Below are 12,814 nucleotides of genomic sequence, written 5' to 3'. Positions count from 1 at the left end.
TCTTTGATAACATTTGGCCTCTGATTGTCTTTGATAATATTTGGCCTATGATTTGTCTTTGATAACATTTGGCCTCTGATTCGTCTTTGATAACATTTGGCTTCTGATTTGTCTTTGGTAACATTTGGCCTCTGACTTGTCTTTGGTAACATTTGGCTTTTGATTTGTCTTTGATAACATTTGGCCTCTGATTTGTCTTTGATAACAATTGGCCTCTGATTTGTCTTTGATGACATTTGGCCTCTGATTTGTCTTTGATGACATGCTTTAAAGTTTATTGTAGTAATATACTAGCTTGCTTGTAATCAAGATTGTTTTCAATAATTTTAGCCTCGGCTCATTTTAAAGGTCATAGATTTGTTACAAACATAGAACAGCTTAACTCATTCACTCCTGAAATTTCATAATGAACTATTCCGACCTTTTAATTAGAAGAGTTCAAATGCATCGTCAGGAATGAATGAGTTTAATCTGTTAAAATGTTGCTTGTGATTAGTATTGATATTTACTTGGTATATAATTTTGTAAAATATGGGTTTACTGTAAATATAGGGAAATTGAATCTCACCGATTTGTTACCATTTTTACAGTAATTGACTTGTAGAGAAGTTATACGGTAGTACAGAGTAGAAATGAGAAGCAATATGACACAGTGTCACTAGTAGGAAACAAATGAGATCCAATGTCAGTGTTTTGTTAGTTTGTAATGCTTGGTAGCCTTACATGAATGGATTCTTAATAGAATTCAGTAGTCCAGCATAAAAAGTTAAAAATCTAAATTAAAAATGACTGGACAACATCCACTTGAAAGTGATTGGCAATATTTATTACGATGTTGACATGTTTCCACACAATACGTGTGCCGTCTAAGAACCAGGATGAGGATACCATACTGTTCAGGGGCTGACTCCAGGGCTCCCCAACCCTGGCATCCCCTATCAAAATATTTATATATGTACATTGTATATATATATCTGCTTTGAAGCAGTATATGTATATACATATTTATGAAAAAATGTCTGGGGGAATAAAATATTTGTAAAAAAAAAAAAACCAGGATGACGGCACACCTAAAGTGTCGAAACATTTCAACATCATAATAAATATTGCTGATCGCCTTCAAGTGGATGTTTAAGTCATCTTTACTTTGTTTATTGTCAGTGAGTACTTGTAAAGGAAATATAATTCACACATCATGTGTTCCTTATACATGTATACATGTTGCTTGTTGATTACAGTTTTGAATGGTTTCCCAGTCGAGTCACAAGAATTGGGACTAAAAGAAGAATACAAATATCAAGTTTTAAAGTGTGTGTCACGTCCAAGGTGCGTACCGGAAGCAGCTTGCAGTACAGAGTGGAAAATCGGCGACGGGACTGACAAAAGCGTTACTCCTACTGACCGAGTTGCCTTTAGCGAAGATGGTAACTAACTTTCAGATATTTGATATCTGTCCATCCATTTCAAATAATTAATGAATCATCCCTTGGTAGTTTATTTGCTCACCTGATTCAAAGGACTGGTGATTTTATGTCATGGTACAACAGCAGTTGTCTGTGAACAGCTAAATTAATTATTTTGTCTTAACACTCGATCAGATTTCATCCGAATTTGCTGCATCTCATCCTTTGGAGTCAGGAACCAAATTTGCATGTTGGAAGGTGTAGTCTCTGGGTCATTACTTTGAAGATGTTGAGATCCCAATCCCTGAATCAAATATGCAGTTGCTGGACATACAGAAATGAACACAATCATGCTAACAGAATTGGCTTTTGGGGACTGCCCCACCCTTAGGGACTTAGTCCCTTGGTATAAAATGAAAACATTTGAGATTCCCACCCTATAACAAAATACACAATTGCTGAAAAGTTCAGATTTTGATAATAGGATTTGCCCTGGGGACTGGCCCTTTTCCTGGGGGTCTTACTACTCCCATAACATGAGAGGCCGCTAGTCGGCCTTTTTTCAATCAGATATGATTTTGCCGACTGCGACCTCTCATTTCCGAAGCACTAATTCTTTGATGCAGTTTCCGCCCGAAATCCGGGCGGAACAAAATCGGCTTGAAAAACTCACCTAAGTGGTTAACAGTTCATGACAACGATGTATACTCACGTAATATATAATATAGATCTCATATGTATGTCACAGACACAAATATATAGTATATTACGGAATAGAACACTCAAAATACATGTCCATGTCGTTGTAGCACACCTCTGACCTACATTTAAAACTGCTTCTGGATTAATACAAAATAGCAGGGGGGATTTCAAACGGAACGAAATGATACAGAGTTTGTTTGTATTCCACTTGTGAAGCATTACATGTAATCCATTTTTGTATTAACCGGAAAAATCATGGCAAATGCTGTCTGCTTCGCTTCGAATGAGGAACAACTCATTATTTATGTCTTTGACACGAAATGTTTTCAAATAATCATGAATTTATGGAAAGGAATATTTATTGGACCCTTTTGACCATTTAAATGTATGTAAACACGATATACTCTTTCTTAATCCGAACTTTGAAAATGTGATCGTCAGCATCGGGAAAATCAGCTATGGGCAGTTAGAGGTTACGCGGCGCCTGTCAAAAGTTTTTCGCCGTGTAAAACCTCTAACATTGTTGGAGTAGGGGTCTTACTTGCAATGCTACTTCTAATGAGAGTATTTGGCCATGAATAATATCCAGGCCTGTGTTACTAGCTTTCTAAGCTAGGCCTCCTATTGTATAAAAGAAGAGTTTAGCTACCCTGGGGCTGAAGGGCAGTGCCTGTGAATCTGTAAAAAAGTTTTAAAACATGAAACATCCTTGGGTTTGGTTTTATAGGATTTAGCGTTCTATCAACAGCTATAAGGTCATTGAAGGACATGAAACGTCCATGAAATGTTATATAGAGGTATGGTCTTGTTTACCATAGTTCTTTGAGGTGGAGCCCAAAATTATTAGTTTAAAATGTTGTTTTGGTTGCATTCAAAATAACTGTAGTGACCGGTGGGTATTTAGGTAGAAAGAAAGACTGTAGAAAGCAATATACACTGTCTTTGATCTTAAAAAACTAACAGATAGCCAAAATGAAAACTGCAAAATCATATGCAGACTTATGTGCAAGTTTCATTGAGTCACTGCTATGTTGAAACAATGTTCTTACCCAGACAGTTTCACTGACATTCTGCCAGCTTGGTCACTGGTGATGCTAGTGCTGTGGGAGTTACTTCCCCTTGTTGACCACAGTGATGAACAAGGTATCGTAAACGTGACCGAGATGGAAAGCCCTTTGGTCTCTGTTCTCAGGGTAAGAATATTGTTTTGACATAGCAGTGACTTGATGAAACTTTCACATATATCTAATATTGCTGCTAAATGAACCTTTTAAGTGACATATGCAGACTTCAAAATTAAGACTGTAAAGGCGTGTGACATTCTGCTACCACTAGCCCTCCATCACTGGGTCTCGTCTTAGAGACTTTCCTGGGGCAGTCGCCAGGTAAAGTCGCCAGGTACTGTCCGCGGGTCGGTGTTTTTTCTCTGGGAACTCTGGCTTTCCTCCACCACCATAACCTGGCACTTCCTTAAATGACCAAAAAAGGAATATAAAGTATGGTGATAAAAACTATTTGGCCATTAGTGTAATTTTTATGTAGATCTATATTTTGTCAGAGAGATCTATTTCAGAAACATATGCAGTACTGTGTATTTTTGACATTAGACAACTTTTATTTTGTCATCAACAGGTAGTATGCATTTCTTGTATCTAAAAAGAGGCGATCAACTGGGTGGAGGCTTAACCTATGGCTGCGGAGTATGGAACCAAGTTATGTCCGTCCTGGTCAAGGGAAGTCCTACAAAATTCAGCGTCAAGACTGTAGGTAAGTACACACAATGAAGGTACTGCAGGAGTAAAATTCCCCAGGATCAAGTATCTAGTAAAGTGCAGGGAAGGGTGAAAGTTGCAACTTACTCAGGGTCAAGGTCACAATTTCATTCCCCTACTGGACCTGGAAAGGTATGGGGTCAACTGACCGACCATGTGGTTTTTTTCCAGGTTTCCTCCCACATTATTCCCCCTTGCGTACTAATATCCCGTCCAACAAAAGTGATAAATATAAGCTGAAATAACATCCGGTCCAACAAAAGTGAAAAATATAAGCTGAAATAACATCCAGTCCAACAAAAGTGATAAATATAAGCTGAATTAGTTAGTATTTGTTATCCATCTTTGTTGCCAGTACCCATTAGTATTTGTTATCCATCTTTGTTGCCAGTACCCGTTAGTATTTGTTATCCATCTTTGTTGCCAGTACCCGTTAGTATTTGTTATCCATCTTTGTTGCCAGTACCCGTTAGTATTTGTTATCCATCTTTGTTGCCAGTACCCGTTAGTATTTGTTATCCATCTTTGTTGCCAGTACCCGTTAGTATTTGTTATCCATCTTTGTTGTCACTACCCGTTAGTATTTGTTCATTTCATTGTTTTCGACTTTCCTGAAGTCACTTAAATTTTAACTAATATTATTCCGAAACTTCAAAAAGATCTATGAAAGTGTCTTCATTTTGTGCCCCTTCCAACTTAATCAGTTTTCAATAACTGCAATCATACAACTATATTAACATCTCCTTTCTTCAGCTAAATAAACTCAGACTGTGTATAAATTAGGGTATACACAATTGAAAAAATCTTGGCAGAATAAAATTACTTTTTTCATGCCATATCTAACGATTTTGGCGTGAGACTCGCAAAAACTGCTCGGGGGAAATCCTCACTACATGAGACACATTTCTCATGAAATTCAATCGGTCTCACGAAAAGAAATGAAATTTTGTCAATCTTGGTGAATAAACAATAGCTACATGGATTCACACTGACCTTGGTCACTGAGAGGTCTGATTTAGTCACACACCAGCCACTTAAATTACAGCCAGGCCAATTAGCAGCATAGGTGTGAAAGTTCTGACTTGCTCACCGATGTGTAAACTGTTGAGCAATTATATCAGCGATCCCACATCCAGTGGGGGCTACTTGCTAATTAATATGTGATGACAGTTGATATTAACATTAAACAGCAACATAAGAGCTGTTAATTCTTTACAATCGAAAACATGGTTTACCGAAACGGAAATGTTGGGAGGTGGCCATGAATTTGAATCCAGACACTGTCATTGAATCTGTAACTCATTCTCTTGCCATCAGGATGGGATTGAGTGTTAATGAAAATAACATAAACAGAAGAAAACAAGTTTCTTCAGAATTGGATATATAAAAATATTAGTTACTGGTTAATTTTTTCCCAACAAATTAATATTAAATTTTCCCAATGTTTTGAGATATATTTTAAAAGCTCGTGAATTTCTCACTAATTCAGAGAAAAAATCTCACTTTTTAGGTCACCTGAGCTTTAGCTCAAGTGACCTATTGCTATCCGTTTTCGTCCGTCGTCCGTTAACATTTTACATTTCAAACTTAAAGTCAAGTTCTGCTGGACCGATTGAACTTAAAGTTTGTAGGAATGATAGACTCATGGTCCTGACAAAGTGTTGTTATTTTTCAGTCGATCAGAAAGCCAATATGGCCGCCACGGCCGCCATTTTGAAAACCTATTTCAAACTTAAAGTCAAGTTCTGCTGGGCCGATTGAACTGAAAGTTGGTAGGAATGATCAGCTCATGGTCCTGACAAAGTTAAGTTAACATTACACTATTTTTTACTCAAATTGGTACATATTTCAACAAAAATAATAATACTGTAGACTCAGGTGACCGTTAAGGCCCATGGGCCTCTTGTTTTTTACCAAATCTCACTAAAAATAATCACTGATCTCACTGCTTTGCACCGGAAAGTTATGGCATGTATGTTTTTTCAAATATGGCACCATTCACAATTCAGCGAGATAACAGTGTGATGTTGGCCATTGCTTGGTCCCTTCAACATCTAGATACATGGAACATATTCATGATCTATTATTTCTAATTATAAAACAAATCGATGCAGATTTAAATTTCTTTGACAGGAAAGGAAACATGCCGTTAAAATGAAGGTCAATCTTTATTTGAATGCAAATATATTGCTATGATTAGTTACATATCATGTGATTAGTTATGTATCATGTGATTAGTTATGTATCATGTGATTATATATTTATAAGGTAAACAATGCAAAGGGAAGTTGTTTAGTCCAACCGGCCTCTTGTATGTACTTGTTATTAAGTCATACTGTTTTCGTTTTTACAGACGATGAACCTTTACATCCAGTAGAGGTAAAATACAGCAAAGACGCAACCGGCCTCCTGGGATATTCAGCAAGGTTACAGTGTATCTTCTCAGGCTAGTAAGTGTTACAGGGTATCTTCTCGGGCCAGTAAGTGTTACAGGGTATCTACAGGGTAGCTACTCGAGCCAGTAAGTGTTACAGGGTATCTTCTCGGGCCAGTAAGTGTTACAGCGTATCTACAGGGTATCTACTCGGGCTAGTAAGTGTTACAGGTTATCTTTTGGGCCAGTAATTGTTACAGGGTATCTTCTCGGGCTAGTAAGTGTTACAGGGGATCTACAGGGTATCTACTCGGGCTAGTAAGTGTGACAGGGTATCTTTTGGGCCAGTAATTGTTACAGGGTATCTTCTCGGGCCGGTACAGGGCTATTTACTTGAGCTAGTAAGTGTTACAGGGTATCTACTCGGGCTAGTAAGTGTTACAGGGTATCTTTTGGGCCAGTAATTGTTACAGGGTATCTTCTCGGGCCAGTACAGGGCTATTTACTTGGGCTAGTAAGTGTTACAGGGTATCTTCTCGGGCCAGTACAGGGCTATTTACTTGGGCTAGTAAGTGTTACAGGGTATCTTCTCGGGCCAGTACAGGGCTATTTACTTGGGCTAGTAAGTGTTACAGGGTATCTACAGGCTATCTACTTGGGCTAGTAAGTGTTACAGGGTATCTACTTGGGCTAGTAAGTGTTACAGGGTATCTACTCAATATTTCAAAAATCTTCTTCTCCAGACTCAGAGGTACTACAGTAATTTCCTCTGCATGGAAAGAAAGATCATCAGGGGCTTTATGTAAATTGTAAATTTCAGGACCCTCGAGCTATCCATTCTCCCTTGGGGAGGGGGTAAAGTTTACTATAGTTTGTATGGGGAAATAACACTTTTGGGTATATTTTATCCATTTTCAGCTGATTTCCACATCACATCTAAACAATAAAATAAAGCTACCAGTACCTATAATATAACTCAGGTGACCGCTAAGGCCCTTGGGCCTCTTGTATGATTAATAGAATCTCCAAGGGCCTCTTGTATGATTAATAGAATCTCTCACCACCTTGGGATGAGGTAGGGGAATCCCAATCACGCCTCAAGGGGTGAATGATTCTTTTCTCTTACCCTGTTCTCCCAGGGAGATGATGTTAATGTTACAGGCTAGTCCAGGGTTGACGTGACATTGAGGCATTGTTGGCATATCCTTATCTCACCCTAGGGTTGAGATGGGGGGGGGATTCATTCCTCTATTCATAACAATGGTATGACGTCGCGTCAACAATCCATCAATGTCACGTCAACCCTGAATTTAGCCTGTAACGTTAACTTTGCACTAAGCATATGATACACAGTAGGTGAACAAGGTAAGAGAAAAAGCCTTGTGATTGACAACTTAAGAATCTTCTCTTGAGGGTTGAGATTCCTCTATATAAATTAAAGCCTCATGTTGGCAACTTAAGTATCTTCCCCCGAGGGTTGAGATTCTATTAATCTCACACCGGTAAAAGTGTGGGTACACCTGTCCAGGGTAAGAGACAAGGAAATCTCACACCAGTAAAAGAGGTGGATAGACCTGTCCAGGGTAAGAGACAAGGAAATCTCACACCAGTAAAAGAGGTGGATAGACCTGTCCAGGGTAAGAGACAAGGAAATCTCACAGCGGTTAAAGTGTGGATACACCTGTCCAGGGTAAGAGACAAGGAAATCTCACAGCGGTTAAAGTGTGGATACACCTGTCCAGGGTAAGAGACAAGGAAATCTCACACCAGTAAAAGTGTGGATACACCTGTCCAGGGTAAGAGAAAATAATAACCCTCAACATCATTTATACCTTTAACATAGCCTGTCATACTGACAGAGTTTGTATTGATTTTCTGTTTAATAAATTATAACATATGAAAATACAGATCTGTTTGGAGTATGTGTAGCTCTTGTTTTGTTTCTGTATTGGTTCTGCTTTCTCATCTGCAGTACCAAACTCAGTATTTTTATTTTAACAGTCCACTGCCAACAATCTCATGGAGAACTGAATTTGGGAAAAACATTCTGAGTGATGGTACGAAGTATGAGATGGAGAATTTTAACAGGGTACTTGTTGTGAAGTCACTCAAAAAGGAAGACGAAATGAGCTATGCCTGCATCGCCCTGCAGCAAACAAAAACAGGATCTACCTACAGTTCCAATTCAACTGTTTACCTTAACGTAACAGGTAACCACAATTTATAAATAGATTTGTACTTTTGTATAGGTGATTACTGTATCACATGAAATGTTCGTTGTTTTCGTGGTTGCAATGGAACCATGAATAAAAATACAATAATATTTCTGAAACTCGAAAAAATATACACAACGAATATGTGAAAATTATATGACCTTAATTTCGATCAAAAATGTGCACACACAAAAAAGTATCGGCTTATTCATTGTACATGTATAATTATGACCATGTATCGACAACGAAGGAAACGTATGCAAAATAATTTCATTTGTCCGAGAACAGGTCAGTGTTTTCTTAGCATGGTGTCAACACTCCCCCCACAGCAGTTATATTTACTTTACCTCTGTGTAAATTATTTTAATGGATTGACATGAAAATAGAAGTATGATGAGTGTGACTCTGTCATTTTAAAACATACTGCAAATGTACATGTATTAGAGTGTCGGACCAGTGATTCTCGGATAGTTGATATATTTCGCTGTACGTGACTAACCTTGAAAATATTTTACCCACGAAAAATTTTGAAAGCTCCAAACCAAGAAAGAAATTATCAACATTTCACTTTCACGTTATACATTATAACCTTGAAACAATGTAAGGGTGGGTATAGTATACACCAACATTTCACGTTATAGATTATACCCCCAAAACAATGTAGGGGAGGGTATAGTATACACCAACATTGCACGTTATACATTATACCCCCAAAACAACGTAAGGGTGGGTATAGTATACACAAAAATTTCACGTTATACATTATACCACCAAAACAATGTAAGGGTGGGTATAGTATACACCAACATTGCACGTTATACATTATACCCCCTAAAACAATGTAAGGGGGGGTATAGTATCCACCAACATTTCATGTTATACATTATCCCCCCGAAACAATGTAGGGGTGGGTATAGCATACACCAACATTTCACGTTATACATTATACCCCCAAAACAATGTAGGGGTGGGTATAGCATACACCAACATTTCACATTAAACATTATACCCCCAAAACAATGTAAGGGTGGGTATAGTATACACCAACATTTCACGTTAAACATTATACCCCCAAAACAATGTAGGGGTGGGTATAGTATACACCAACATTTCACGTTAAACATTATACCCCCAAAACAATGTAGGGGTGGGTATAGCATACACCAACATTGCACATTAAACATTATACCCCCAAAACAATGTAAGGGTGGGTATAGTATACACCAACATTTCACGTTATCCACTATACCCCCAAAACAATGTAGGGGTGGGTATAGCATACACCAACATTTCACGTTATACATTATACCCCCAAAACAATGTAAGGGTGGGTATAGTATACACAAACATTTCACGTTATACATTATACCCCTAAAACAATGTAAGGGTGGGTATAGTATACACCAACATTTCACGTTATACATTATACCCCTAAAACAATGTAAGGGTGGGTATAGTATACACCAACATATCACGTTATACATTATACCCCCAAAACAATGTAAGGGTGGGTATAGTATACACCAACATATCACGTTATACATTATACCCCCAAAACAATGTAGGGGTGGGTATGGTATACACCAACATTTCACGTTATACATTATACCCCCAAAACAATGTAGGGTTGGGTATAGTAAACACCATCATTTCATGTTATGCATTATACCCCCAAAACAATGTAGGGGTGGGTATAGTATACACCATCATTTCACGTTATGCATTATACCCCCAAAACAATGTAAGGGTGGGTATAGTATACACCAACATTTCACGTTATACATTATACCCCCAAAACAATGTAGGGGTGGGTATAGTATACACCAACATTTCACGTTATACATTATACCCCCAAAACAATGTAGGGGTGGGTATAGTATACACCAACATTTCACGTTATACATTATACCCCCAAAACATTGTAAGGGTGGGTATAGTATACACCATCATTTCATGTTATGCATTATACCCACGAAACAATGTAGGGGTGGGTATACTTGAATCGGGATGTCCATCCGTCGGCAGACCCATTTTTGTCTGGACAGATCCTCTTACAGTTTTCAGCCATTACTGACTTACTTTTACTTTCAAGCCAACTTAGGAGTATAAATTACAGACTGGATGTTAAATGAAGGAACAATTTCTTACATTTTTAGCTCACCTGGCCCAAAATAACTTCTTCTGAATAACCAAAATGCCCAGAGTGATAATAATTGGCCAGAAGCATGCTGGGATGAAGGGCTACCAAGTTTGTTCAAATATTCAAGGTCACAGGGGTCAATTGTCTTAAAAAATCTTTAAACAACTTCTTCTGAATAACTAAGAGGCCTATGATAATGATGTTTGGGCCATTAACATGATAGGATGAAGGACTACCAAGTTTGTTTAAATGAATGACCTTGACAAATATTCAAGGTCACAGGGGTCAAATATGTGAAAATCTTTAAACAACTTCTGAATAACCAAGAGGCCTAGGTTGATGATATTTGGTCAGTAACATGCTGGGATGAAAGACTATCAAGTTTGTTCAAATGAATGACCTTGACTTATATTCAAGGTTACAGAGGTCAAATATGTTTAAAACCTTTGAATGACTTCTTCTTAATAAGCAATAGGCCAAGGGTGATGATATTTGGCCATTAACATGCTGGTATCAAGGGCTACCAAGTTTGTTCAAATGAATTACCTTGACAAATATTCAATGTCACAGGGGTCAATTGTCTTAAAAAATATTTAAATGATTTGTTCTGTATAACCAAAAGGTCCAGGGTAATGATATTTTGCTAGAAGCATGCTTGGTTTGAAGACTATAAACTCTGTTCAACCTAATGTCCTTGTTCGACATTCAAGGTCACAGGCGTCATATGTTAAAATTTTTAATAAGTTTTTATGAATCCAAACACCGATATTCTGCCTGTAGCTGTATTTCAGTCCACTTTTAAGATAACAAGTGTGAGATTAAAACCAGGTGAGCGATTCAGGACCATTGGGCCTCTTGTATTATTTTCATTTACATGTCGCTCACAACATGGAGGATTATGCAATGTCCTTTAAAAATGTTCTCAATTGATCATTGGTTAATTAATGGTAATCACTGATTGCTGATGAAATTCCAACCGATTCCTAACAATGTGGTTACTGTGTTTTTAGCGCGACCTCAACCCTTCCCAAACCAAATGGAAAATGTGGTGGCACCTAAGGACACAGACGCCGAGTTCTCCTGTAAAAGTTACTCCCTCAAAAGTGAGGCTGAACCTATTGGACCATTTTGGTACTTTAACGGGAAGGAAATCACAGAAGGTAATGTTAAGCTTTGTAACAATTATACCAGTGTTTGAGCATCATGTAATCTTCATTCTCAGATATTTATTGTTGAATGCTGAAATGTTTTTAAACTTTTCTTTGGCAATCCTGTTATTTCTTAAACTATCTTTCTTGTCATTTCAGATAGTTTATTCAAGGTCACTGGGGTCAAATATGTTGTAATCATTTAAACAACTCCTTCTGAATAACCAAGAGGCCTCAGATAGTTATTATCATTGAAAACATTTGTTGACACCTCAGATAGTTCATTATCATTGATAACATTTGTTGACCCCTCAGATAGTTCATTATCATTGATGACATTTGTTGACACCTCAGATAATTATTATCATTGATAACATTTGTTGACCCCTTAGATAATAATTATCATTGATAACATTTGTTGACCCCTCAGATAGTTCATTATCATTGATAATATTTGTTGACACCTCAGATATTTATTATCACTGATAACATTTGTTGACACCTTAGATAATAATTATCATTGATAACATTTGTTGACACCTCAGATAGTTACCTTTGTTTGCAGTTGAAATGTGTAATTAATGATATATTATAGTAGGGAGTTCTGTTATATCAGATTTTTTTATGACAGCTGAGATATGATTTAAATTAGCATTATTTTTATGACAGCTGAGATAAGTTTTAACTTACCATTATTTTTGTGACAGCTGAGATTAGTTTTAACTTACCATTATTTTTGTGACAGCTGAGATAAGTTTTAACTTACCATTATTTTTGTGACAGCTGAGATTAGTTTTTACTTACCATTATTTTTGTGACAGCTGAGATTAGTTTTAACTTACCATTATTTTTGTGACAGCTGAGATTAGTTTTAACTTACCATTATTTTTGTGACAGCTGAGATNTGACACCTCAGATAGTTATTACCCCTGATAACATTTGTTGACACCTCCGATAGTTATTACCCTGATAACATTTGTTGACACCTCAGATAGTTACCTTTGTTTGCAGTTGAAATGTGTAATTAATGATATATTATAGTAGGGAGTTCTGTTATATCAG

At 37.2% G+C, this 12,814-nt stretch overlaps 1 protein-coding gene across 5 annotated transcripts in view; it reads left to right on the top strand.

The window, feature by feature from the left end:
- The window catches only part of LOC110445886 (neuroglian-like), a 41,506-nt gene that overhangs the window by 18,087 nt on the left and 10,605 nt on the right, over positions 1 to 12,814 (top strand). For all 5 annotated transcript variants that reach the window (XM_021490730.1, XM_021490732.1, XM_021490731.1 and 2 more), the window contains exons 5-9: positions 1,239 to 1,424; positions 3,738 to 3,872; positions 6,231 to 6,327; positions 8,253 to 8,461; positions 11,615 to 11,764. In XM_021490730.1, coding sequence (XP_021346405.1) covers positions 1,239 to 1,424; positions 3,738 to 3,872; positions 6,231 to 6,327; positions 8,253 to 8,461; positions 11,615 to 11,764 — 777 coding nt within the window. The remainder of the gene's footprint in view (positions 1 to 1,238; positions 1,425 to 3,737; positions 3,873 to 6,230; positions 6,328 to 8,252; positions 8,462 to 11,614; positions 11,765 to 12,814) is intronic.

Source organism: Mizuhopecten yessoensis, unplaced genomic scaffold (assembly GCF_002113885.1).
Source record: "Mizuhopecten yessoensis strain PY_sf001 unplaced genomic scaffold, ASM211388v2 scaffold2401, whole genome shotgun sequence".
NCBI lineage: Eukaryota > Metazoa > Mollusca > Bivalvia > Pectinida > Pectinidae > Mizuhopecten > Mizuhopecten yessoensis.
Note: the sequence above shows the minus strand (reverse complement) of the source record. Positions and strands in the feature narration are given on the sequence as shown.